General features: G+C 51.3%; 9 protein-coding genes across 9 annotated transcripts; 5 read left to right on the plus strand and 4 right to left on the minus strand.

The window, feature by feature from the left end:
- Positions 1–658: 658 nt before the first annotated feature.
- J4E82_002170 (uncharacterized protein) lies at positions 659–1793 on the minus strand (the record flags this gene model as incomplete). The annotated part of the gene is made up of 2 exons (XM_051728473.1): positions 659–1722; positions 1775–1793. 2 exons carry the CDS (start codon positions 1791–1793, stop codon positions 659–661), a joined length of 1083 nt encoding a protein of 360 aa, XP_051591886.1.
- An 836-nt stretch (positions 1794–2629) lies between these two features.
- J4E82_002171 (uncharacterized protein) lies at positions 2630–4170 on the minus strand (the record flags this gene model as incomplete). Its single annotated transcript, XM_051728474.1, has 4 exons — positions 2630–2715; positions 2771–3118; positions 3173–3871; positions 3924–4170. 4 exons carry the CDS (start codon positions 4168–4170, stop codon positions 2630–2632), a joined length of 1380 nt encoding a protein of 459 aa, XP_051591887.1.
- Positions 4171–4951: 781 nt separating this feature from the next.
- On the minus strand, positions 4952–5772 carry J4E82_002172 (uncharacterized protein; the record flags this gene model as incomplete). Its single annotated transcript, XM_051728475.1, has 2 exons — positions 4952–5249; positions 5303–5772. The coding sequence occupies 2 exons, from the start codon at positions 5770–5772 to the stop codon at positions 4952–4954; spliced, it is 768 nt and encodes a 255-aa protein (XP_051591888.1).
- A 3293-nt stretch (positions 5773–9065) lies between these two features.
- Positions 9066–11408, plus strand: J4E82_002173 (uncharacterized protein; the record flags this gene model as incomplete). Its single annotated transcript, XM_051728476.1, has 2 exons — positions 9066–9496; positions 9551–11408. The coding sequence occupies 2 exons, from the start codon at positions 9066–9068 to the stop codon at positions 11406–11408; spliced, it is 2289 nt and encodes a 762-aa protein (XP_051591889.1).
- A 649-nt stretch (positions 11409–12057) lies between these two features.
- Positions 12058–13577, plus strand: J4E82_002174 (uncharacterized protein; the record flags this gene model as incomplete). Its single annotated transcript, XM_051728477.1, has 2 exons — positions 12058–12390; positions 12513–13577. 2 exons carry the CDS (start codon positions 12058–12060, stop codon positions 13575–13577), a joined length of 1398 nt encoding a protein of 465 aa, XP_051591890.1.
- Positions 13578–15280: 1703 nt separating this feature from the next.
- J4E82_002175 (uncharacterized protein) lies at positions 15281–17138 on the plus strand (the record flags this gene model as incomplete). Its single annotated transcript, XM_051728478.1, has 2 exons — positions 15281–16177; positions 16257–17138. The coding sequence occupies 2 exons, from the start codon at positions 15281–15283 to the stop codon at positions 17136–17138; spliced, it is 1779 nt and encodes a 592-aa protein (XP_051591891.1).
- Positions 17139–18081: 943 nt separating this feature from the next.
- On the plus strand, positions 18082–23259 carry J4E82_002176 (uncharacterized protein; the record flags this gene model as incomplete). Its single annotated transcript, XM_051728479.1, has 4 exons — positions 18082–18591; positions 18847–19650; positions 19671–19861; positions 19992–23259. The coding sequence occupies 4 exons, from the start codon at positions 18082–18084 to the stop codon at positions 23257–23259; spliced, it is 4773 nt and encodes a 1590-aa protein (XP_051591892.1).
- A 1267-nt stretch (positions 23260–24526) lies between these two features.
- On the minus strand, positions 24527–24987 carry RPS20 (40S ribosomal protein S20; the record flags this gene model as incomplete). Its single annotated transcript, XM_051728480.1, has 3 exons — positions 24527–24621; positions 24678–24879; positions 24934–24987. 3 exons carry the CDS (start codon positions 24985–24987, stop codon positions 24527–24529), a joined length of 351 nt encoding a protein of 116 aa, XP_051591893.1.
- Positions 24988–25356: 369 nt separating this feature from the next.
- Positions 25357–27395, plus strand: J4E82_002178 (uncharacterized protein; the record flags this gene model as incomplete). The annotated part of the gene is made up of 2 exons (XM_051728481.1): positions 25357–26498; positions 26561–27395. 2 exons carry the CDS (start codon positions 25357–25359, stop codon positions 27393–27395), a joined length of 1977 nt encoding a protein of 658 aa, XP_051591894.1.
- Positions 27396–27705: the final 310 nt, after the last annotated feature.

Genomic DNA, 27705 nt, shown 5'->3' on the forward strand with positions numbered 1-27705 from the left:
GGATAGCGGATCGTGGGGAAATCTAATTGCAGCTTACTGTAAGTTTCAGCCAACAAACCTCATCCTTAAGATTGCGATCTCCTTAACATGAGAACCGGCTCTGGACCACCTGTAGCGGATCCGCATAATCGCAGTCTCTACAGGGTCGGCAGCAAAGCATCTGGACAAAACGCCTGGACACTGATGTAGATTGCGAGGCTGTTTGTGTAACGCGGACGGTGTTCGGCGGCCGAAACGCTAGTTGCCCGAGCAAGGCGCAGGATGTGAGGCGTCGGTAGTAGGTTTGAGAGAAGGCTTACCGACCTTGGAAGCCCCACAAGGAGCGGATCGTTGTTTGATCGATGGTTTGCGTCTTCTTCAGTCTTGTTGAATGGTTGCGGAACGGATGCTTGGTCAAGTGCAGCTCCCTGAGATGGATAGAGGGGGCGTAATATTGAACGCTAGATCGTATTCAGTCAAGCCTCAATCTGACATCATGCGGCACATGCCAACTTCCAGTACTCTGGGATTTGGGAAAGTGACGATATCCCAGCTTCACGTACCTCAACAACGACTGGTGTTGTCACAAATAGGAAAAATATGATTGGGTTGTACCTGAAATTTTCAAAAATGCCACTTCGAGGCCCCAAACGCCGCTGATCTTCAGACCAGATGCTATCTATACATTCCAAAGGACACTTCTCTGGTCCTTGGCATTGACCCAAACATACTCCGTACACCTTGGGTTCGCCTTGCTCTTTCCCAAAGTGACGGCAAAGAGATTGATCTCCATCCACACGGGTCGCATGCCCATGCGTTCCAGCCTCTCCCACCAAGTTCTAAACCGCCCAAAGTCTACATTACCGCCGGCGTTCGCATTTTCGGTGTTGATTCCGTCGCCGAGGTGGAGTTCGATCATAACCTGACCAATAGGCAGGACGGACTTTCCAGATGCTGTTTTCATGTTGTCGAAAGCGTTCATCATTGTGTCTAAAGCGTCGTATTCACTGCCTTCGATATCGATTTTCAGAATATCGATGTAGGTGTGGTTATTCTGCTTCATCAAACTGGGTAGAGTCCAGAATGGCGGCTCCGAGTCATGCTTATCCTCCTTGCCTAGTCCGACCTTCTTGAAGAATGTTCGATGGCGATGCTTCTCTGCGATTTGCGGGCCCCAGGCATCGACCGAGAAGTCGTAGCCCCAGATACGGGCGCTAGGAATACGTTCGAGCATTTCGGCTTCGAAAGAGGATTCACCGTTGATACCGAAGCTGTACATGACGAGACCTTCTTGTGCGTTCGATAGGGGCTCCTGTGATCCGATGGTCGCAGACGCGGACTTGGGGGCAGGAAGACTCTCATAGATGTTCATTCCGCAGACCCACTTTCCTCCGTCACCGAGTCGGCCAACACGTTGGATGTCATGAGGGCATGTCCATGTCGCTGGGAAGAAGTCCCAGATTGTGAATGGGTATTTTAAGAAGTCCATTGGGAAGAATGGAATCTTCGGGTTGTCCGGATGCTGCTTCGCCATCTGATCGCGGAGTTCAACGCTCTTTTTCCATGACTTTTCTGACAGCGCAGATCGGTCTTTTATCCATGCTTGGAGTATCGAGGAGGATTGTGAAGAGCCTGTTGATGGGAGGACAGGGAGATAAGGAAGTAGAGCCGTGCCAGCGGATTCTTCGTTGTGGAAAATGACGATGAGGAAAACGACCACGAATACTCCTGCGAATATACGGGCTGGGACACTTGTAAGCAAGTTTACAATCAGAACTGATTTGATCGAACGTACCACCGAAAGACCGAAACATCGTGGCGGGTGAAAGAGTGACGTTGTAGATAGTGGGAGAGTTGAGTCGAGTCGAGGAAAGACTGTGATGTATAACCTCCGAGTTGAATCGGTGGAGGTAACGATCGCGTCAAGCGTACAAAAAAAGAGAAAGCAGGGTGAAGGGAGGAGAAAACAAGAATGAATTCAAGTTATCGGAAGACAAACGCAACATGTAAACCCTCAAACGACTCCGCCCCTAGTCCGGCTGTGTGATGTCGGTCCTTTAGAACGTGCCAAGGACGTGCGAAACGACAACAGCGGAACGACCAACAGTGTTACGTGTACATCTGCCGAGCGCTTATCACAACCAAACATCAGGTAATGCCCCGTTACAGATTTAGCGTTGAGGGAGCAAGAACGTCCAAGGACCCGTGCTGCCTCGATCATACGAAACCCCGCTCAAGCCGCATGCCGCTATCTTCGCACCATTGAGAGCGAGGGAGCGACTAGTGGATGACGGGGAAGTTCATTAGCCGCACAACGTACGATGAAGCGGCGGGGCACATGTGGGCCGTTGATCATCAAGTCTTGTTTCGGCCGTGTCTTTGTCTCGACGCTCTCCTGAACAAGGCGCGTGTTTCAGGACGTGCCTTCCAAAATCGCGTCGCAATGCATGATGTCATAGGATCTGTCTTCTACGAAAGGAAATGTGGGTATTGTTTGTGTAAATCGCTATTTCGCGATGTGTCTATCTTGGGTGTTGCTCCGCTTTACGGGAGGCTTGTTGATGATGATTATACAACATATTTCCCCGAGGTTATGTTTATCCTTAGCGCCATGCAAATAGACTAAATAGGAAAGTGGATAGTAATGAGATCACGATAGTGTCTTGTGAACGACTATTGCAGCCGCCACCAAAAGCAGACTGCAGGTGGTAAACACCGTATCGCGATGCGCTTCGCCTGGGCTGATAGTTAGTTCTTGGTCCTCGGATCTAGACAAAATACTAGTGCTTACCTTCTTTCGTAGTGCTCAGAGCAAGCACAACAAAAACATTCAACGGAATTCGAAGAATGCCGTAAATGCTGGCTCTTGAGCCATCCTCAACGAGCTTGCTCTTCAGCGAGCCCATTGCAGGATAGTAAACTCCGCAGCACAACTCAAAAATGCAAAAGCACCACAATGTGAGGCGCTCGTCGCGGAAGTGGCCAGGAACAAAGAAGCACGCGGATGAAACTGCGAGGATGCCTGTAAGCATCTTTTGCGCCGACACAGGTGTTGCGGATGTGGAGAGGTGTTTGTAAAGGAGGGAACCAAACATCATAGAACACATCAAGATGGCGAAAATGAGACCAAACGGAAGTTCTGGTAGATGTTAGCTCTGTGAACCCGGCTTCAGTTGGTTGGAGTATTGCTTACCGTCAGTTGAGCCCGCCAGTTTATGGCTGAGCTTCAACGCTGGGAATTTGAAGAAGATGAACAGAAAAAGAGACCCCTCGAAGAAGCCCGATACCAATGCAAGCATCATGATGTTGCGATCGCGCAAAATCGTTCGGAGAGCAGACGTGGCTGGCGGAGCTGGGGTAGCTTCCTCTTGCTGGAGCAGCCCTTCAGTCTCTGAAGCTCTGCGGCTGCTCGTCCCATAATTCTCTCCCCAGTACTTTGAGATAGCAAGGAAAGACAGACTCAAGCAGCCAATAGAAGCCATGAAGGGTGTCTTTGCCGTGCCTGTCATTCTAACCGCCCACTCTGCGAAGATACCCGCACCGATAGCCACACATGTGTTTGAAGTAGTCATCGTGCTGAATATCGCGCTCAGATGGGGTTCGCCGTCCGGAAGCATGAGCTGATTGAACTCAGCCACCATCCAACTTTCGAAGACGCTCCAAAGAACAGTTCCGCACACACCACCGAGGATGCGACCGAAGAAGAGAACGTAGATGTTGTCGGACAAGAGCGTGGCGCATGATAGGGAGTAGAGGGCGCAGTATCCCAAGCATGCTGTCTTACGCCCGTATCGGTCTGCTAGAGTGCCTACGAAAGACGCAGAGATTCCGGCGGAGATGAAGCCTATGAGAAACAGGAACGCGACTGTTTCTTCTGGAAGACCCTTTTCATCTATACTTTTGTTAGCATTCCAACTTCCAATATAAAGATCGGTCGAGTGCACCTTTGTAGATAGGATAGATATATGGTCCTTGCAGCCAGTCTGCAGCGTTGACCAGCAAATAAATAGGAAAGAAGCGCTTCTTCAACTTGCTTAGGCCCTCCAAATCAGGCTCTAAATGCTCGTGTTCATCCTTCTTGTCTGTAGTCGCTGTCTCTACGACAGCCGCCTTGCGTGAGCGGTGCGACTGGTAGAATGCGAGTGCATTGAGCAGCAGCGATCCAGCGAATGTAGCTCGGTAAAGGTCCATGTTGAATGTGGACTAATGTTGTTGAAAATGAGCGAAAGGCGTTGGTCGGTTGTTGTAAAGTGTATGTCCAGCAAACACGGAGGAATGTAGAAGTCCAAGGTCTCAATGTGTGAAGAGGTTGTAAATGGCACTAGTTCCGGAAGGGTCCGGTGAATGGATTGGAATGCTGTTGTCCCGTGCTAACGCCGCCAACATTCCCAGACCAGGAGATACGAACACGGTATGCTAACTTGCAGCGGTTGCAAATAGATCGTCCGCCTCGTGCACCCGGACAAGCTGATCCCAATGAAGGCCTGCGGAGCGGCACAAGACTAGGTACCATACATGGGGTCATCCTCGCGGTACGGGCTGACGATAGGCTTGGACGGATTGCGCGTCCATAAGTGGAGTGACACACCACGGCGTTTCTAAAATGTGGGACGCTGGAGCGCGACAATGATGCAAGCCCGTGCCCAGGTCTTGGATGTGCGGGGTCAATGCACCGTCAGGGGCGGCAGCAGGCAGGAACAACCGACGGCGGAGCTGCCGCGTGAAACTCAGCTATGACGATAACTGCTCACAACCACCATCAGTAAAATCGGCTTTGCATATTTGCGCTGTCACAACGATATTGATGCTGAAGTTGAAGCGTCGGAAGCATACTCAGAGATCATGCATCATATATATATATATAACGTCTTGTGCATTGATTCCCTGCACATCTTGCTATCTCTAATCCTATCTGACATTCCCTTAAAGATTGCCATCACGACCCATCTTGCATACGAGCCCACCTTCCACTTCAACCACCGGACGAGCAGTACTGCGCCTTCGATCTCAATCCTTCAAAAGGGCTCCGTTTCAATGCGCGAACCTTCTCGAGACAAACCTTACATGCCAGCACCTCACAGCCAGGACATCTCCTACCCCCGGTGTGAACGGCCATGCAGAATACGCAATGGTCTCCGCCGCCGGTCTGAAGGCGCCACGCTGTGCTCTTGTAGATGCAGCTCTGTTGGACGCAGGGGTGAGACATCAGAACGACCATGCCATGTGCCATACCTCCAGGCTTGGGAGTAGGTGGGTCACTGCTGAGCGGACTAGGAAAGGCTTTAGTAGATATATCAGGTACGAAGCAAACAGGCCTACATACCTCTCGTACACTTCAGGGTGTCTCACACGGTAAGCGGCCTCCTCCTTCTGCCATGTGGTATAGGCCTTGCCCAAGAAGTACTGCCAACTTGGCTCGTTGGGCTTGCGTTGCGGCTTGACAGGCGGTGGACTTGCGCTACGGGCTTCTTGAGTCTCAGCGCCATGACTTGTATTACGTGTGTCACCAAAGTTTTCTTCGCCTGCACTGCGGTTCTCTTCCTCAGTCGGAATGTCGTCGGTCTGAAACTTCCTGCGCCAGTAGGAGCGATCGTATTGAGCACGATACTCTGGATCTGAAAGCTTCTCAAAAGCTTCGCGGACGCGGCGGAAGACCGTGGCGTCTGCTATACCTGATTTGTCTGGATGGTGTTTCTTAGCAAGATCCTGGAACGCCTTCCTAATGGCTCCAGCCGAAGCCCCAAGTTCGAGCCCGAGATCAGCATAGTAGTCCTTGAAAGAATCAGAGGGCATGGCTGCACAAGTTTGGAAGAGCAGCGAAGGAATCAAGATGTCGATCACAGTGAAGGATGGGCTGTGAGTGATTGCGAGTACTTCCGAATCTAGTCAAAGAGAAGGAGTGTAACCTTGAGTAGACCCAATCTATCTCCTGCAAAGATAACCGTTTCCGTTCGCTTATCTCAGTAAGGATGGATGCCTGTCAGGCACCAACGATACAAATCATCACGCCTCTCTTTCTGACAGGCACGCCAGGTGTACAGGACTGAGAGTACCGGCGAGCGAATTTCGACGATTCCATTGGTTCCGCGGCTGTTATCACGTAAAATGTGGGTCATGCTGGTTGTACAGGCAATGACTGTTCGAAATAATGGCGCGATTCAAAGGCGGGGAAGAGCTCCGTGTGTAGGCATTGCCTTAGGTGAGACAATGGTATTTTGGGCGAACAAATCGGTTCTTTTGTCACGATGTCGCGGAGTCATGTGATGCCGACGCTCCAAGGGTCCACGCCACATAGACCGTTGTGACATACTTAAGATATCTTGCAGAATCTTATTTGCGTCAGCATGGATATTGCGCAGTGTCCATCTTTTGCCGCGTGCTACACTATTGCTGGTAAGCTTGTTCCATCATCGCGCCTCCAGTAGGGAAAAAGGTCGTTTGCCTGAGCCAGATAACGTGATCGGAGTAGTTATCATATGTGGCGCGACCACGCGATACATTTTCCGCTCTTTGTTGGCGTAGCAATGCGGGCTGAAAGAATGCACGAACTGCGGAACACTGACCGAAATATTGCTTTCGTTGTGGACACGATCAGTATCAATGATGGTGCATGAGACGAAAGCCTTTCGGGTTGGATCACATGTCTTAGTTGGTGACGCATGATCTATTGGGTGCTACAGACTTGAACTTGGGGAAGGCGGAGGTGGCAGAGAACAAAACGGGAAACTGTACTAGGTATGAGCATAATGACACCTCATTCGTAGGCCAGCCCGACGACCGAGCGAGCCTCATTCAGATATTCACGTCAAGGTGGGAATGATGAAGGCATGTCATCAACTCCAACAATACTTCTCATAACGCGGGCTCCACCTTGAACCATCGTGCAAACAGGGTTCTCAATCTCACAGCATCAAACGCATCAATTGGGAACCACGTTTACTCTTCATTCCAAGTCCTCGTTGCCGCTGGTCTATCCCATGGTCATCCTCGTCTTGTACCCAGCATAGTTCAACTTATCCCTTGCTTCACCAGTTGTTCATTTGCTACCATCATGTAAAAAGGTACGATCAGCTTGCGTGAAGGAAATACTTCAGCATCAAGTCCTTATAGGGATGAGTGCGGTGTAACGATAAATCTGTATACTCAGCTCTTTAGAACATGGTGGCCGGTGTTTGTAAATGAAGAATACGAATGACGTATCCTGGTAAGAGAACGCTCCGTGTGCCACTGGGACGTCACGAATCTAGGTAATCAACGGTGGACCCTGGTTTTGACCGCCCTCCTTGATAGTTTACAAAACTTCTTGGCCAGATACAAGCAAAGAATGACCCGTCTCGCCATAGCACGAGTGCTAAAAGAGTTTCTGGAATTTTGAGATATGGTGGAGAAGTATTACTCCACTTCCCGAATCATTTTCCCTATCTAACATCGACCCTCTAGTTTAACTGCCGGAAAGATCACTTTACTATTCGCGAACCACATCTTCTTGATACTACGCGCATACAAGTACACAAAGATATTCTGTTCAAGCGATCCCCAAGAATAGCGCTTCACTACAAGCGAATACATAGCGATACGGTGGATTTGACGGCTGAACAGCCAGGCATTATCAAGGACTATGTTACAGTCCTTCAGACTGGCAATGTTCCTGACCTACAGTATTCACCTGATGGCACTTCATCCATGTCAAGTGTCATCAAATCCCGACATCATTGGTTGATTGTCCTCTACATACTCTGCGAACAATCAGAAGATTCGACTTCGTTGAAAACTGTTTTCTGCGTCATCCTGGAACTGTTCCATCACGAGTAACCAGACGGCGTGGGTTACACCTTGAGAGCGACGTGATGAAGAGCATCTATCGCTTTCGTCAGCTTACCAATCCCTTGCGCAGATTTCTCACAGCATACTATATTGACTTTGCCCAACGGTGATTGCATTTCGTAGGAAGAGCAGTACAACACAGAATTCATGAAAGATGTTTTGATTGGTGTTTTAGCCCGCCGTGACCTTCCAAAGTATCTTTCCCGAACATTGAACCCGCGGGAATTTATCGAGTTGAAGGAGCCTGAAACGACCACAATGAAGTCCACGGGGTAAGTGATAGTGAGAGTCAAATGATCAAAACACAGCTGACATTGCTACTAGGCCTGGTGGAAGGAAAGGTCTCAAGCACCGCTGAGCTTCAATGTAGGCGCCACAGAATTGATTCGGTCCGATTGAGAGACCTCCGAGAACAACAGGTAGATAGCAGTGGGGGTTAACATGCCCTGGTTGGCTAGGTAGTACATGTAATGTACTTCTCAGTAGAGGATTGGAGTGTATTGAGGCACGTATCTCAAAGACTCCGCTTCAAGATGCAGCTTGTGTATGTCAACCTATCCAGTCGGCCACGAGTACAAATTCGCCAACTAAATGAGTAAAGATTGCCTCAGCTATCTCCTTCTCAGCCTCATTTTTCTCACCGGTAGTTTCTGCGATACGACGTCTCCTCTTTGTTTGTTGCGGAGGTTAATCCCGCAATCATGGCCTAACTCGGCAAGTGGCTCACGTGTGCGACTACAAAGCAACAGACCTTCAATCTTCACTTGTATTATGGTGCGTCCTTGTGTTGACACTATCAAATCATATGAGTATCATTGTATAAGGACCAAACTGGTTCTATCCAAGCACGTTGTTGTGAGAATTGGCAGCTTCGAGATAGTGTCACAGAGTGACGTCGCAGATGATCATGAAGATCTACACCGAATAGCGTTAGCGTGAAACCTCACTTGCCGACCCTTCAATCGGTGCAGCGGTCCATGCTTCCTTTTTCCCACCTTATCAGCATCCACGAAAAGACATCAGTTGTGACAAGACTACTTATACATTGTCGCTGAGTAGACTTGGTACCTATTTTTTGCGACGCGTGAAGCGCATTGGAGTTCGATAGAATCGTAGCAGCTTTTGCTATCCAAGCTTCTACGGACCTCAGGCTTATCCACTTTCGTCCCGTTCAGCCTTGGAAAAGACCCGCTCAAGCTCAACCCTGTGCAGCTTACTGGACTCCTTCTGTTACTGTTACCTAAGGCTGGCAGCAGCCTCACATGTCAGGCCCGACGTCAAGCCCAGACTGGAACAGAAGTGGCAGTCCCGCCTACGGTACCTTTACTCGACCACCGTTCAACCCAAATCCCACCAAAAGTCACGACAGTAATGATAGTGCTGTCGCACCCTCTAGCAATGGCGGCGAGGATGTCTCACCTACTGCGCGCAGGCCCTCACCACAACGAAAGCCGTCAAGGCACATCGAGTTTAGAAAGTACTTGAAGCGCCCTCATATGATGGAAAACCAGAGAACGCTGAGCGATGCATTGAGATCCGCAAAGAGTAGAGAGGAACAGGAGACATTGCTCCCTGAGGAAGACTACGCTGGCGCCGACGGATGCTTCAACGGTCAAGGCGAGCCAATGCTTGAGAGAACTGCTAGTGCGCCCGATCTGAACAATAACAAGAAGACTTACTTCAATATCCACAGGTATGTGTATTGCGGCAGGTAAGGAGCCTGAGTTTGACATTAATCATATCTTAGGATACGACGCCTTGTCCTGGCAGTAATTGAAGACCCGTACACCGTGGACCAGCTCCGAGAGCCTCGCATGAACGTGCTCATCGTAAAGCCATTAGTGGATCGCCTCTACGACGAAGAAGATATATCCATCGTGTACTGTCTGCTTGTCAATCGCATGCAGTTCCTTCGAGAGCAACAGTTTCAGCAACATCATCAAACCGTTGACCTAACGCGCGCGAATCTTTGCGAGCTGGTTGCTATGAAAGTGCTGCGACGCCACGATGAAGAGTCTACAGGCAAGGCTGGCCTCTTACTTCTGGCGCAAATTATGGTAGCTCCTTTCCAGCCTTTTCAGGGTGCGCCAGATGAACGCTGTCCGCCGCGCCATAGTTCAGAGTACCAGGGCCAGGGGGATTATGAGGGCAAGCTAACAGCGCTGGAGGTGGCTATCGTCTCCGAGAGTAAGGTATTGTTAGCTGGTTCTGCGAGCCAAAAAGTTATCGATGCTATATATCGCGGGCGTATCGTGTATACCCCCACTGTATACATGGATATCATACCAGATCATTACAAGCACAAGCCCATTTCCCTCTACGATCCACGGAAGGCGCCGACACTAAACCAGTACCGTCTTATGGTACCCAGAACACGCAACATCATCGAAGTAGTACAGTTCATCACACTACTCGCACTCTACTGCTGGTGCATGACTATGCGCAAAGACCATTTTCTGACTGGTGCTGAAATTACATTCTTACTGTACGGTAGCGGTTGGGTGCTCGATGAGCTTACATCCTGTCTTGAGCATGGCTGGGAAGTGCATACGCAGGAGCTCTGGGCCTTCTTGGATGTCACATTTGCCGGCATTTTCCTTATATACCTTGGCATGCGATGTCATGGGTGGATGATGGGGCAAGACGAGACGGGCAGACAAGCTCTCGACGTTCTGGCTGTCGCGTCGCCGATCCTATTCCCACGCATCGCATTCAACCTTATGCCGGAGAACATGTTGTTCATCGCCCTAAGAGCAATGGTGAAGGAGTTCACAGCCCTCAGTCTAATCGCTGTATGGTGTTTCGGTGGCTTCTTGTTAGCGCTCAAATGGCTGAGTATCAGCAATCCAGCAGTCGGCTACGAAGACTCACCAAACTCGATCACCATCTCAAAATGGATGCTTTGGATCTGGTTCGGTCTGGACGGCACTGGAATTGATGAAGCTCCTGGTTTCCATGAGATTCTCGGTCCTACCCTAATGGTCATCTACGCCTTCCTGGGTAACACCCTGTTCTTGACAGTCTTAGTATCAATCTTGTCCAACACTTTTAGCAAGATCGCCGCAGATGCGACGGCAGAAATCCAGTTCCGTCGCGCGGTGCTCACTTTCGAAGGTGTAAAATCCGATTCCCTGTTCGCCTATCGACCACCTTTCAATCTACTCGCATTCATAATCTTACTCCCTCTCAAGTTCATCCTATCGCCACGATGGTTCCACAAGATCAATGTCTCAGCGATACGAATCTTGAACTTCCCTATCCTTCTTGCCATCTCCCACTACGAGCGTCGTTACCTGTGGAAGCCACGGCGCCAACTCAGCATCAATGGTCCGGGGCCTTCAAAACGCACAACTTGGTTGCAGGACATTGGATTTTGGAGGAGCTGGAAACAATTGAGTCCACATGCCGATTTGCAGGCTGTATTTGAAGAAGAGCCACCAGCCGATATAGTGCAGAGGATCGAAGAGGAAGATGACCTTGAAGATGCTATACTTGAGAATAGTTTTGCGGCAACGGGCATGGGAACGAGGAGTGTTAGTCCAGGAAGTGCAATGGCTGGGCGAAGGAGGAGATTGAGCAGTGTGTGGCCGGGGCCGGGCTCTTAAGATGCGCTTTGGCGGTCTGCATGCTGCATGTGAAAAACTTTGTGACGGTTTCGGTACACAGACTAGATTGTATCTCGGCACTTCATACTTCTTTATCAATTACACCTATATAATTCCTCATGCGAGCATGCTTGTTATCACGTATCAGCGCTTCTCATGTCGGACCCACACAAGACGTCGCGATGCAACACCCCACTCTATGCTAACTCCGTAGATCCACCTCCAACGGCAAACTATTACCCCCAGCTTATTGCATATCTTCCACATTGAGGTAGCATCGCGACGATAGCAGAATTTATTACCCCCAGCTTACTACACACCAGAGCTATTGAACATCCGCGGCCTTGCGAAGTGATTATCCTGTTCGGCAAAGCTGCGCGGCCGTTCCGCATCGCACATACTTTGTCCGACGGCCAACGCGTATAACGCCTACGGCCGATAAGAGACAACACGACAAATTTTGGAAAGAGAAGAACCTAGATCTAAAGTCCAAGGATTGGAGAGTGACTCACAGCTCGGCACCTGATCTGGAAGTCTTTTGCGACGCAATTTGTAGGATTTGTTTAAAAGCTATTCTTACAGCTTCTTGACAGCCGTGACTACTCCAACAACCAACAACATCAGTACTCACGACTACCGGTACACCAAGATGGCAGATATCAACCCTTTGTTGGCTTACCCACTTCCTACGCGCGCCTCTCTCCTCTCACAATACCTGGGCAAAAGGCTAGAGGATCTACCCACTCCAGCCGTCGTCCTCGACCGCGCTATCATACGACGCAATTGCGATGCCATGCTCAACATCTGCGCGGAACTCAAAGTTGGGTTTCGTGCACACGTCAAAAGCCACAAGACTCTTGAGCTATCAAAGATGCAAGTCGGCGAAAGTGGTCCGGCGAACTTTATCGTTAGCACGATTGCTGAGGCCGAGAACTTGTTGCCGGAGCTGTGCGATGCGCAGGGGAAAGGGAGGGAAGCTAGTGTATGTGTTGAGATGTTTTTTCTCTCGAGTGCATCCCGATGATAACTCGTGTCTTTGTTTTCTTTCATAACAGCTTTCGTAATTCGTTATCTAAAGACTTGCAACTAACGCTCGCCTCCAAGGTCCTCTATGGCGTACCCGTGCCTCAATCTGGGATTCCACGCCTCATTTCCCTGGCCTCGAAGCTGAAACCCAGATCTATCAACGTTATCATCGACAACGAGAATGCTTTTCTTAAATTCCACGAACGACTTAGCACCTCTGAGACCAAAGTGGAGATGGGAGTCTTTATCAAGATCGATACTGGCTATGAACGTGCTGGCATCAAAACTTCCTCCTCAAACTTTTCTTCTCTCGTCAAAAGAGTAGTTGAGAAGAGTCAGGAACCCAAATCCGGGTGTTTCCTGCAAGGTTTCTACTCGCATTTCGGACATTCATATGGTGGATCATCTGAAGATGATGCCGCAAATGGCTTAATTGAGGAGCTACTGGGCTTGGAAACAGCGATCAAGGCTGTTCCAGAGAGCTTCAGCGGAAAATTGGTGCTTAGTGTGGGTGCGACACCCACGGCGACGGCAGCACAGAACATGCTATCAAGTTCGAGTCCCAAGGTCCAGGAGTTTCACGACGTGCTTGGACGACTACAGAAAGACCATGTCGTTGAGCTACATGCTGGGGTATACCCCGTACTAGACTGCCAGCAAGTCGCTACACATGCAAGACCACCATCTACTTCTAGCGCAGCCACGTCATCCTTCCAGCCTCTCGCTAAATCGAACATCGGCATTAGAATGTTGGTCGAAGTGACGAGTGTGTATAACGAGCGGTCAAAGCCCGAGGCCCTCGTGTCAGCTGGCTCTCTAGCGATGGGTCGTGAACCTTGCAAGTCCTACCCAGGTTGGGGCATAGTTACACCTGCTCTGGGCAATGCCTCCACCAAGCACATATATGATGAGCGGGAAGATAAGACGGGATGGATAGTAGGACGCATTAGTCAAGAGCACGGTATCTTGACATGGGAGGGCGATAGGAGCGAATGCAACGAGTTGACGATTGGTGATAGGGTTATGGTTTGGCCAAACCATGCATGCGTGGCTGGTGCAGGATTCGGATGGTATCTCGTGGTCGACTCAGAATCAGATGGAGATACGGTGGTGGATGTCTGGGTTAGATGGAGGGGCTGGTAAAAAAGGCGACGGACATTCACATAATTCGCATGCTCCATATCGTTCATCATGCCACTTCCGCCAGCCCTGAAAAGTGTCCAATTGCTGTAGTGAGAGCATTCCAAACAGCCTCTGAGCCGTCGCCCTCTTGACTCTGTGGTTTTGGTGTAAGGACTATGGGTAACGAGGACTCAAACAACAAAAATTTCGGGATCTCTCACGGCCTGGCTTGCGCATGCATTCGATCGCCGTGACATCGCCCAGAGTTCGATTCTCGCAGTATCTGGCTTCGGAAAACCTCACGCTTCTTGTGCTACCGGTCGCGAAAGGCTGCTGACGACTGTCGTCACATCTGTTCCCGCTTCTCGTATGTGTCTACACTGACCTTTCCGTGATTTTCTACCCACGTAATTTAATGCGGGACAGGCTGCATCTCGCGGTGTGTAGCCTCTGGTGCGGGTCCGTCTTGTTCGTCGGGGCCGAGTTTTGTTGACGGGATGGAGACTACGTGTTAGGTCGTCTGCTGCTACGACATCGCAAGAGGGTAGTTCGCGCCATTGTTTCTCGCAGTTCTGGCCATGTCGTCTAACTTTCTCTTCTTTGGCGGGTGAAAGCCAATCTCTGTCTCAGTGTCAAAAGTATGTTGCACGGGCTGGTAGGCGTAAGTAGCAATGGTAGTTGGTGGAAGCGCAACGGCTGCGACGTGAAGTTTGCGTGTCGTGTGCACTGTGATTGGACACCCGTGGCCTCAGCCGTCAGGCACAAGCACGAGATTGTAAGTTTGTGCTTGCAGCCCGAACTCGAAACATCCCGCTGAGATCGGCCAGGCACCGTGGCGCTCGTTAAACTTACGCTCGAAGCTATCGATGACGTCTCCTATGCGCTGCGCCGTTTCGCTGACTAGAACATCAATGGGGCCACGACTAGCCTCGGCACTTGGTGTGCCCGTGGACGACGACGGCAGCATCGCGGGATCATCACTCAGGGCAGCCATGGAAAAGCTTGGAGGCGTCTCTTAGTCTGGGCCAGGCGAATGCATTGCATCTTCTAGCGCACACAGAGGGCCTGGGTGTTGGGTGATGATCTGGCCAAATTACCTGCTTGACACGCTTGCACCTAGGTAAAGGTGGCAGCGGGGCCAAGGAAACGGATAACTGTAGTGGTGCGCGCCGCTGGGGATAGCCAATGCCAAAGTTTATTCTTGTTTGAGGCTTGTTCGTCTACTTCTAGTTGCGATAGCTGTGTGGTGGAGAGCGGCCACCGCTTCCCCGCCCTGCCTTTGAATACCAACCGTCCCGGGCACTAAGGCGTCCGCCAGACTTGTTGCGGTCAAGCCTCCTGCACCACCTGCAGACCTCCTGGCGACCAGAAACCCCCGTCTCTGTGCCAGATCCCCAGGCTGATCTGTGACCTGTGACCTGATGACTGACGAACCGAAGGGGTCCTTGAACCTTGGGACCGTGTCCAGTCTTCTTTCCGCCATCTCCGGCACGTTGAACATTTCCATCCCCTGCGGCGTCGACCCTCTTCACACAATGCCATCCTTCACCATGCTTCTTTAAGAAGGCCCGACGACGATACACCATTGCCCCGGATCCTCCCACTCTGTGTTTCGTGCTTATGCACAGCCCGGATCCTTGAACAGCGAGTTGCGGCTTGCATTGGCTTTGGCTCTTGTAGCACCATAATCCGAGCTGCTAGTCACATCAACTCGCCGCCTCGCCATGGTTCCTTTTCGACGCTTATCGCAGAGGGGTCGTCGCAGCTTCGAAGACCGCGACTCTTACGAATGGCAAGACGAACGAGATCAACGCATCATGACGGCAACCTTCCCCATACACCCGCTCGCCTCCATGCAGGCGCCCTTCGAGGAGTCCATGCTCGATGCAACCGGCGAGACTGGCCATGTCCCTTTCGTCAATCCCAAGAAGAGCGTCAAGACACGCCAACAGATGTTGTGCAGAGAAGAGAGCGCGTCAGAGCCTTCATGGAACTTTACATACAACTGTCATTGGAGAAACAACCCGAAAAGCAAATTTCATCCCCTGACGAAGACCGTCGCGCAGATCGTCTTCGGCGTCCATCTGCTGCATCAGCATCTGGAAAAGTCGGTCGCGGATGTAGCAGACATCCTGCTGAAGCATGTCAATGAGCTTGACAGCTTCTTGCAGAGGGCAAACGAAGATCTGGAAAGCAGCATGAAAGACATGCTCTTCCGACATAAATGCTTAAAAGTGCCCATGGAACACGTAAACGAATTCGATCGCCTCCTTGAAGACCGTTCATACCGCGCCCAACTTCTCGACGGCAACATCGTAATCGAGCGCACCATCGGGCGCATGTCGCAATTGCTCAACGACTATTTGATCGATATAAACGTATTTCGCGAAGCCAACCAAGAACTCGACTTGTACCTGGGCGACGTAGGCGACGCGTGGACATACCGTAATGAGGACATTGGGCGCATATACTCAGCCATGTGTGGCAATACTGGAGGCTGGTCGCAGTTTTTGCAAAGCCTTGTGGCAAAGGCTGAAAGACTAGGTGTTGTGCTCGTACAAGTGAGCAGCTACTGCAATGAGATTGAGAAGCGGTGTGGTGCTGCAAGTCGCCGAAGTTTGGTATGGCCGCCTATGATTCCCCATCCCATCTTAGCATCGCCAGCCGGATTCTATGTCTGAGCCTTGTTAACGAGTTTAGATTGCAACGCGTTCATCCTCACGAAACTCGTCCAACTCGCGCGAAGCACGTCCGTTCCGAAATTTTGCCAACAACAAACCTCTTCCTACACCTCCGCCCGAGCGCCCGCCATTCATGAATGCTTCGTCCTCTGGTAGGGAGACCCCTGCCAGTTTTGGCACTCCTCAGAGACATTCGACCATAAGAGCAAGACCTCAACAGCAGCCCGAGACCACGAACGTGTCCGACTCCACAGAGACGCCAAAACGAAGCGAAGACTCTTCTTCTGCGTCAGCCATCTCTAATGTTGACATGGATGTGCGACGTCAGACAAACCAGACGGGGTACTACCGTGATGCCTGGCACAATGGAGAGCAGCGTGGAGGAGCGACACTACAAGCAGAGTCTAGTCGCACAAGTCAGCTCTTGGGACATCAGCATAAAGTGTCTTCGCCATCTAATTTATCTGCAGAGGAGAGCTCACCAGCAACGAAACGTCTATCAGCGAAACCACAGAACGGAGATTATAGCCCACCTTTAACCGGAAAAGATTCGGCATACTCTTCCGTGTCAGGCGCATCGGCCATGTTACCAGGCTTCGCATCACCCCGCTCAGTATCTTCCACGTCCTCTCGACAGACTGCCCAATTCGGTCTCTTCCCTAGCAGAAATCTAAGTACGCCGAAAGGTTCGATATCTAGCCGACTAGGTGCTAGTTCTCCGGCGTTCGATCGTCCGGAACAGCACCCTAAACCCGTGGATATACCGAATCGTCCACCGACCTCCTTGTCCACCTTCTCAGACGCCTCGACCAAGCGGCTATCGAAGCGAAGTAGCTTCACATCTCTCAAACGGTTATTCACCAAGAAGAAATCTGGCGATATAGGCCCCATCGCTGAGTGATACCCTCCTAGTTTGATCTTTGTTGTTCCCTGTGCCGTCTTTGATCTTATTGTCTGGCGTTGCAAGGCTATATACCCCTTTGACACTGCGTTTTTTGTATTGCGCAATCCAAATCTTATAGTCTCTACCGTGGCTTGTGCCCGGTCTTCTGGATGGTTTACTGGGGCTTCTGGATGTATATATTCTTGCTCTCGTAGATGTGATGCGGAAACGAGCAATGCGTAATGGGTTTGGCTTCGTGTATGGAGATGGTCGTGTCAGAAGGCACAGTCGTGCGGATGAATCTGGAGATGCGGTGGCCCGTTATGCTCGTTTGGGGGTAGTTTGTGGTGGTCGTTGCACACTGCGTGTATCGCGTGCAGTGAGCAGGCGAGGCTCGGGAAGGAGGCGCAGGAGTGCTAGCTGCCGATTGCTGTGTTGGTGTCTCATTTGATGCTCCCGTCCTGGGGATATGAGAAGCTGTACACACAAGTAAGTAGGGGCCAGTCTCAGTCTCGTATACATCTCTGCCACTGATTCTTTCTGCATCCTCCCTGCATTCTTCTCGTCGTCGACGTCTGTACCTTCTTCCTGAACAATCGTGGTGGGGTAGCTCCTGTCGTAGTGGACGTGAAGTAGGCGCGGATCTCGCCATCAAAACAGCGTCTCCACCGAGCTCCCTCCGTCTCTTCCCCCTCCCCCACCACAGCACTCATATTCTCAACAGCACTCTCCTTTTGGCGGAGATGTTGGCGAGAGTTGTGTAAAGGTCACTCGCTCTCGTCTTTCTTGGATATCTGCCGCCTGGTGCAGTATCGCCTCTTCTTTTTGGTCATACCAATAACTCCTACATCTTTCTGCAATACCGCAGCTAAGAGAGCTTCCACCGCAACAGCGTCGTTCTCGCCCTGCATACAGCCCTTGATTGCTTTCCTTTCTCAGTAACTCTCGCATCGACGGCACTATGTTGCTCTCTGAGCAAGATCCGAATGGCGGCGGCCGCATGTCTCGAGCCTCCAACGTCTCCGCCCTGAGCCGAACATCAGGTAAACCCGCATCGCGGGCACCCAGTTCTGAGATTCAACCTGCTCTCGATCGCGGTGTCTCGTCTATGCTCCGAACCGGGACCGAGATGGGCAACGTCGGCATCGGCGCCCAGTTTGACGACTTGTCTGGCATCAACAATATGCAGCGTCCCATGCGTTCGCGCGCGACCAGCAGGATGTCGACAGCTTCTTCCATGTCCAACACCTCTAGCCGAGCCAGCAAGCAGCTCCGTCACTTCCCTTCGTCTTCTTCCGCACCGCGCCAGCCAATGTCACATTATGGGCAGCAGTATGTTACCGATACGCTCTCTCCAACAACGATGAACGCCTCCGGCTCATCGCCTTTTAATGGAAGGGCCAAGAGCGACAGGGACTCGCATCGCTCGCATTCGATGACGCATACCATACAGCCACCCAGGTTCGGCCTCGTAAGCAACAGGTCTCTTACCAGTCTGCGCCCTCAGCCGGCATCTCGATCTTCGAACTCATACAACTACCCGATATCATATGGGAGTGGGCTCAGACCGCCTGGTCCATACCAGAGATCAGTCTCACCTGCCTTGGGCGACGACGCTCGACTACCACCCCAAGGATTACAAGCGTACGACGACCAACGAGTTTCTTATGCTGTCTAACCACAGAGCCATGGCAATCCAGTACGTGCATACTACAACCATCCGCAGCAGCATGCTGGGCAGAGACAAGAATATCGTGGCTACAGCAGCCGGCACAATCCGGGACATATAAGGGCCGCGAACCCGTCTTCCCGATCTACCATGAGTCTTGAAGATCGTGCCGCCGTCGAGGACGAAGAATTCCCTGTTTACGGTGAATCCTATCATCGCGATCAGCCCAGGCAGATGCAGAACCTGAACAGCGGACATCTGATCCCTCGTAAGGCGCTGGGCAACGTCATCCGCGAGGCTCGCTTAGAAGATCGAAGGGATCATAGGCCTAGGGGTGGTGAGCCTCGTTCAGAGGCTCCGCCATTGCCCGTTGATCACAAACACCGTATTGCTGTCGAACAAGCTCGTCTCAAGAGGTCTGCGCCTGCTTCCATGTCCAGTTTTAACACGAACTTGCGTACAGACTCAGACCCACCATCGTCTGACATGGCCCTACCGCCAACTCCGAAAGATGGCATCTCTATAGAAGTGCACCGAAGCCTCGATAGAACCAAGGTCTTCAAAGTCGCAGATACGAACCGCCTGGTCGTTACAGAAGAACATTCTGCGGTGCCACATCATGGGATGGATGAACAGCTCGAACGTAATGAGGCTGGAGAACCAGGAGCTGAAGCGATCCCTATTAGCTTCACAGACCGGACCAAAATCGTCGTCCAACAGTCTAGTCCTGGTGAAGCGACGTTGAAGAGTGATCCTTTTTTAGGACAAGAGGCACGACCAATGTCGATGGAGGTCGTGTCTCCCCAGTCATCAAGCATCGGCCATATCGTAAACGGCGTTGCGGAACTCCCAGCGTCCCCAGTAGCTCGCCGTATCACGAGGCATTTGATCCTAAGAGGACTGGAGGCTTCAACGACGGACGATATCCAGTCTTCCATAAAGTCAACGAGCTTTTCGGGGGCATCTCCATCGCCCGCGGGGAAGCCCTCGTCGCCGTCAAGAAAGTCATTGGTTCCAAGGTCTCTGTCCCCGAAGTCCCTGACTCCAAATTCTCCGACGACGTCAAAGACGAGTGAGTCCACTCAATTGGATCGCCTACCTGATGGAAAGTACTCTGCATCCGATATGATATCCGGAGCCGCATTGGGTCCGGTAGACAGCCCAGATAACTGCCATAGCATCTTGTCGCAAACTGGATCCAGCCTTCTTGATTCGTCAACACTTGAATTTGCAATTCAACATTCCATACCAACAGCCAAAAGCGGTGGCTTCCGAAATGAATCTGGCGTTCAACCTGATGTTTGCAAGAACACTGTCAGTCCTGGCCACAGTACCGAGGATGGCATGTCGGATGTCCTTGCAGGCTACCAAGGAAACGATTCCAAGAATGGAACTGGCGCTCTTGTGCGAGTCGGGACGATCAAGAAAGACATGAGCGATACGGAAGAGCATACAGATGTTTCGACAGATCACGACTTGAAACCACTGCCACTTGCTCTTCGCTCCAGGAACAGCCACGTCCAAAAGTCGTCCGATGAACTGTCCTTCAAGTCGTGCACAGATCAACCAGAGGCATCTTTAGAGTCGACATCGTTCCAGATGGGAAAGGACCCTGGCAAAGGCTATTCTGCGTCTGCGATCGATGTTGTGTCCCAACAAGATAGATCTTGCAAGGAAGCAGATGCCTGTTCTGTCGAGATTTCTGCAAGTCCTGTCCGGGCTTCCTCCGTATCATCATCTCGACTACCGTCGTCCAACTTAGGGACTCTGGTCATGAGCCAAAACAGGGCGACTACTGAGGTGCCTCGGTCAAAGCCTTCCTCTGCTATGCTTCGCAAGCAGCCGCCAGTGCCTCGCCGAGAATCAAGCTTCTCCATCGTGGCAAACAGACTGCGGACCAATTCAAAGCAGAACATGAAGCAAGGCTCAGTATCGGTGTCTGGTTCGTCATCCACGCTTAGCACCACGCACATGACGCCGGTGGTCCCACCACGTGAGTCTTCTACTTCAAAGGAAGCTCAACGTGTGCATGCTGCAGTCTCTTTCTTAATGCGCCCACTACCATCGCGCTTTGCTAGGTCTCGAAAGTATTCCGAGCAAGGCGATCTGCCGAGGTCAGATGAGACAAGTCCATCTGCTCATGATGTGAATCAAGACGTGAGCGATGCCACGAGCTGTGATGAGGTCGCAAGTTCATCCCTGCCTGTTGTGGAGGTGCACGATACACCAAAAGCTACATCATCCAAGCCAAAAGGGGTACCTGCCGTGAAAACGCGAGCCATTACCTTTGATACACCACAAGCTTGCAACCCGTACAAGGTACTTGGTAACAGCCCGCTTCCTGTTGCGCAATACGGAGATCTCAATAGCCCGACCCCTGCCACCTTGGAGCCCTCATCTGTGTATTCAATGCAAGATAACTCTTCAAACTCACATGCAGACTCAACGGATGGAGTTGCGGCTGTTCCGGTACCTAATTATCGCGACAGCCAGACTACTACACACTTAGAATGGCACCGCTATGCGCCCTCTGCGACAGGTGGTGGAGCTCAGCAATCGCTTCCGTCAAGCGTTATTGCGACTCATTCCAACTCTTCTGCCTTGACCCCCTTAGCCAACATTCAGGAGGACACTACAACGAACCTCAGGCTGTCCGGATATAGGTATCCTGGTCCATCTCGTTATCTGCCTGATCTGAAAGAGGAGTCGCACGAGGACTCGAGCCTCAACACGAGTGCCAGCAACCTAAAGGGCTCGAGTTTCCGCTTTCCGTTTGGGATACCGTCGGGTGTTCGGGCTTCGGGAGAGGATCCGATCAATTTCTCGAGAAGGTCTTCTATGGTGTCGCGTCGTCAGAGTGTTATCGGTAGCAATGTTGGCAGCGCGCTTGGTCAGGCCCACGGCTTGCCTTCGATGCGGTTCAGCCGAATGAATCTGTTTGATGGTCTGACCGACGAGCTCGGCCTCCGCTATTCAAGGTCGATGGAGGAGGTGCCTAACGCGTCGCATAGAATGAGTAGAGGTAGTCCACTGCGACCTGCATCAGCAGGTGATGTCACTGGAATGCGCCTTTCTCTCGCAGAATTGAATGAGGCCGAGCGCTCAAGATTGTCAATGCAGCCTACCGCCATGATGAGCTTGTTCGCCATGCATCGTGCGCGTTCGCCGGAGCTCATGGCGGAGATTGAGCGGCTAACTATACCTTCTGTTGGGGGCCTCACGCAGCGCTTTTCGGAGTTCTTTCCGTCGTTGAGGGAGTACTATCAGTGTGGTGAGCCATCTGAGTTTCCGATTGAGGAAGGGATCGAGAAGCACGCATTGGAGGAGATTCACGAGATTCATCCGACGCAAAAGCGCTCTTCAGCTCGACTTCGGCCTATGCGTGGCGTATCCCACATGGTCGTTATGGAGGACGATCTCTACGATGAGATTACGAGCAAGGAGAAGGGGAGTGGCAGTCCAGGTCGTCCCAACGATGGGGGTGCTGCAAACAGCGCTAGTGAGGCAGACTCAATCGCAGACGAGTCGGCCTACGAGGACGACGTGACTGCCACCCCAACACACAACAAGACAGCTCCGCTTCCAAAGCTTCAAGTTCCGTCACCTGCTGTTTTACGTCCACGTTCCCATACTGTCGGTCCTCAAGAGCTTCGTATCTCAGGGGATTCGGCTCTGTCGTCAAGAAGGTCTCTGAGATCGATCGTTTCGACACCCACAGCAACCGAGACGCGTCCTTGGAACTCGGACAAGAACTATCCCTGGGCGACGTCAACAAACCCCGCGATCGAGATCTCACTCCCTCGTCCAACCGTCTCAAAGCACTCCCCTCGCCCTGGTCCCTCCCATCTCCGCAACAGAGTCTCTGACGCGAGTACTGCGAGCTCTTTCTCGACTGCTCAGACAGCTACAGCATCGCCCTTCGGTTCACCATCTGACAGCACTGCACACGCACGTCATCATCGCTTCAGCGCCTTTGGCCGTAACGGTGATCAGCCGCACGCAGTCGGAGAACGCTATCCTACGTCAGCTTTGTCTCCCCCTACGGCCATCTTCCGCGATCACCTTTCTGCCTCTGACACTTCTGACGACGAGCATTACGACACGACGCACAAAACCAGGCTCTCGCTGCGGAAGCGGTTTTCGTCAACTCGCAAGGCTAAGCTTGATAACCAAACAGCTATCCGAGCTAGCAGAAGCAAGACCAACGCACAAGACCTTGCCTCGCCCGAGTCTACCAAGCCGTCTACGAATTCGATCTTGCAGGACTGTGTTGGTGAAGCTCAAGCGTTCACGTCATCCACTACTGCAAACCGCCATACCTTCCGTAACGCGGAGGGCATGAGAGCAGTTGACTACCGCAAACATCGTATCATCGACCGCATCAAGACTTGGTGGCACAAAGGCTCATATTTGATTCGGCAACTATCAACCCGCAAGCAATCCTCCACTACGGATACTACAACTACTTAACAGCCATGAATATGTATACCCAATTCACGGTCTTCATCACTCCCGGTGGTCTGATCTGGGTGATCCCCCACTACCAGCAGCTTCCCTTGTATCCTCCTGACACACCTCCCTCGTCTCCGCCTCCGCCGCCCAATACGCCGGAACCCGGTGCGGACGTGGAGGATCTGATCTTGTACGCACCGGCAGTTGGTCCTGATGAACCTTACCGCTACTACTGGCACCATGTTTGAAAGGGTTATGGTGGTTCTCAGTAGTTTACCTTCTCTAATCATCATGTATACTAGGATATGAAAATGGGTGGTCTTCACGAGGATATGACACACGGTCTTGAGAGATTATAGCTAGCTGACTAGCGCTTCATACTAAGAAAGTCTTTGACTGGATAAACACTATCTTCATGGTGACATGTGATGTTTGCGGAGTCTCGGTAGTCGCTTAGGTACACTTATGTCTGGATATACGTACGTGGTGAGCGTGTTGAAGGCGTACAAGCCTCATCATTCGGTTTGAGGCTGTTGGCCGATAGTTCTGTGAAGGTCTACATGCACGGCAATGGCACATGGTACTATACAAATAAATACTACCGCATGATCCTCGATCTACTATGACCTCACTACAGGTCAACATAAGAGGCTTCGAATACTATAAAGCTATAGTTTTAGAATGTATCCAGGCGTTGTGTGATGCGTTGTAGGTATACTGGCGCTACATCGGAGGGTAGAGCAAATACAGGTATGGTAATGTTAACGTGTTCCACTTCAATCTTTTAGTCCTCGTCATACAAGAACGATGCTTCGACCGGGAGTATATATACGTATGCAGCGACTGACTTTGGTATTCATTCGCCCCAGCTAACGTGGCCCTGTCCATTTATTGATCAATTTGATGATTATACATGGTCTGAGGGAGCAGCATCCTTGATATACCAAGTTGAGAGGAGAAAGGAATAATAATACGAAATACTGAACATATGTAGCTGTAACTCAGATTGCGTTGAGGAACGCTCTACGTTTTTTCCCATTCGTAGCAATCCGTGATCATGTTCGTCATCCTGGAATTTACTAAAATTACGTCTCGGGTCGAATGTCAAACATGTGCAGGATGCCTAGTGTGTCGTCTCACGGTCAAGAGCACATATCTCCAAAGGAACGCGTAATCAAGTCTGAATCATTCCATTTCGTGTATATCCAGCTTCTAGAGCTGTTCATAGCCACATGTCTGTTCAGACCCTTGGCACTCTTTCATAACCCTTGTGCGGACCAAGCCCTTATGCGGCGATGGTAACCTCAACCTCGACACCGGCCTCGATGTTGATGATGATCTGCTTGACGACCTCAGTGGGGGCGTGGAGGTCGATGAGGCCTAAGATGGCAATTAGCTGCTGTTCAAACCAACTGCCTGGAGCGGTATGCACTTACGCTTGTGGATGCGCATCTCGTATGTGTCCCAAGTCTTGGAACCCTCACCGCAAGGAGTCTTACGGGTGGTGATCTTCAAGTGCTTGGTGGGCAGGCGGACGGGGCCCTTGACGCGGAGCTCCTTGTTCTTGGCACGGTCGATGAGCTCCTGGCAGACCTTCTCGAGGCTCTTGACGTTGCGGGAGGTGAGGGTGATGCGGATCTGGAACCACAGTCAGTAAACGGCCTTGCGCGCATAGCATTGGGGGAGACTTGCCTTGTGGATCTTGGGACCCTCACCGAAGTCCTTCTCGGGCTTGTTGTAAGACATCTTGTCGGGTTGGAGTGTTGTGTTGTTGTAAGGTACTGAGTTAGATTCCAGTCACGACCTGGATCCTCGATCGCGGTAATGTGATGACTGGGGTGGCGTTAAAATTGGCGACGGCGTTCGGAGTCGATAAGTTCTTTCGCGACATTTTGCATCTGTGGGCGACAAGCGCCAAGATTGCGGACGCTAGAGCCGTATCGGGTATCGCTCCCTTTGGATCGCTCGGCAGGCGGGCCCATGAGCCATCATGACTACATGACTGCAGACAAACACCAGAAATCGAACCGTGAATAAGCTTCTTTTACTCCTCCTGCATCGCCTTGCACCTCACGCCTCAGCCTGCGCTTCGAACTTACTGCATTTCCAATAGTGATGTCGCTACCCCACTTCGCGCCTTTTCCAGATGCAAAAGTCAGAAAGAGCATACTTCCCGACGAATGGCAGTTATACCTGGACTCCTGGACTTCACTAGCTGAGCTTTATCTGAGGTTAGAGGACCAGCAGTTCTCAGCAGCAATCAAAGAGGAGGGTTCGCTTACACAATTCCTGCTGTCTTTCTTCCATGAGCTCGCCCTGGATGATGAGCTAGCATCCAAAGTTGCGTCATTGCGAAAGAAGGCTTTCTTTTTATTACACAGGATCTTGACCAAGGAAGATGCACCTACTGCCTTGCTCAGCTGGTCAAATCTATCAGATATTTGTCATGTATATCCAAAGAGCGAGCAGTTTCGTACGCTCTTGCAGGGGTCCTGGAGGAGAAAGAGCGCGGCCATCGAGAAGTCGTTACAGACTGCAAAAACGTCTCTAATCCGGAATTTGGAATCGAAGCGGCCGGAAGAGGCTGAAAAGACACTTGACCGGATTGCGCCTCTTCTCAGGGCCTCGTCAGATGCCAGCACCTTCATGCTCACAGGGTCAGACTTCCTCGATTCTCTCCTTGCCGCATATCCACAAGTACCTCAATCAATGCAGAAGAAGCTAGTCACGACAGCATATCTTGGTCTCACAGCTGCATTAGAGGGGCCAAAACCTAATTACTCGTTGCTTTCCGATCATTTGTATAGCCTGAAATCCAGCGAAGAGCAAGATCAAAAGAAAGAGCCCGGGAAGAAGACGTTGGTGGCTGATCTTGTCACAAACACGCCGTTGCTGGAGAAAATAAGAGAACAGGCTACTACTCCCGAAGCTGCAAGAGTAAAGAATACTGCAGCATCATTAAGCGCATCTCGGCAATCGGGTCTAGCTCGGCCAAAGAGGCTAATTCGACGAAAGGTAGATAAAGGCAAAGCCAACGCGGACCAAGATAGTTATGGACATGGAGCATTCACTGGTGAGATCCATGTTCATCGCATGAGTATGATCAGTCAAATACAAGATCTCTTCCCAGATCTTGGTGCAGGCTTCATTGTGAAGTGCTTGGATGAGTACAACGACGATATTGAGCAGATTACTGCGCATCTCTTAGAAGACTCGCTGCCGCCGCACCTCTTCGAAGCAGATCGGAGCGAGAAGCTGTAAGTTTGTCGATTATAATCACGCAATTCTGCCTTTAAACAGAATCACTAACGAGTATTAGGCCTACGCCAGCTACGCCTTCACAACCACTGCCCCCACCCAGATCAAGCCAACATATTCCAGAACGGCGCAATGTGTTTGATGGAGATGAGTTCGATCAGCTCGCAATCGACACATCCCGACTCCATATGGGCCGAAGAGGTCAAGACCTGAACGCCGACAAGATATTGTCTGACCGCAGTAAAGCGCCCGCCAAGTCAGCCATAATGGCAGCTCTGGCGGCCTTCGATTCAGACGACGACGAGCGTGATGACACATACGATGCGGAGGATGTTGGCGCATCTGTCGACACTGCCGCACCTGGGCCTGGTGAGGATGCTGACCTGGGCGACAAGAACGAAGAAGCTCTATTCCGCGCCTACACCATGTCACCTGAGCTTTTCGGTCGCGAGTCAGAGATAAGAAGGGGAAAGGCTCGAACAGCACTCAAGAGCGAGACGGGTATGACGGACGAGGCGATTGAAGGTTGGGCTATCATGATGGGACGCAATCCCAGGCAATTCCGGCGACTCGAAGCGAAGTTTTCCAACTTCCATGGTCAACAACGGGAACTTCAATCAACATCATGGCGGGATAGTCCTGCAGGATCTGGCGACGAGGGTAGTGGTGACGGGCAAGGTGGTCGTGGAGGCAGAGGTGGCGGCGGTAGAGGTAGAGGTAGAGGCCGCGGACGTGGTGGTGGAAGAGGTGGCGCTAGCGTCGCAGGTCCCGCTGATGATAAAGGCACGCAGATCTCGCGGCAACGAAAAGAGGCCAACAAGAGTTCGAGTGCCAACCATAATCGTAAGGCTCAACGAGGGAAGAAGATGGCTCGAGCTGGGTTCTCAGCTAGCTGAAGGAATTGTGTCAATTCACAGATCCATGGTTAATAGATATGGTACATGTCTTCCTGCACACCGCGTCTTGAAATACCCAACAATAGTGCGATCATGATCGAGCGCTTGAATTAGAGAAACATGCACACCCTTTCACGGTCGATTATCACACAATTTCTCTTGAAGTTTTGAATCCAAACAGTTATGTAAAGCAAAAAGTGTTGTAGCATTATCAAGGGACCCGATGGCGGCTGGAGCATTGGTCCTATCTAACAACCCCGCACTCTTACCCAAAAAGTTACGGAAGCCACGCCTACCCCTCTTCGAATTC

The sequence above is a fragment of the Alternaria postmessia genome (assembly GCF_024291825.1).
Source record: "Alternaria postmessia strain BMP 2775 chromosome Unknown scaffold_8, whole genome shotgun sequence".
Classification (NCBI taxonomy): Eukaryota; Fungi; Ascomycota; class Dothideomycetes; order Pleosporales; family Pleosporaceae; genus Alternaria; species Alternaria postmessia.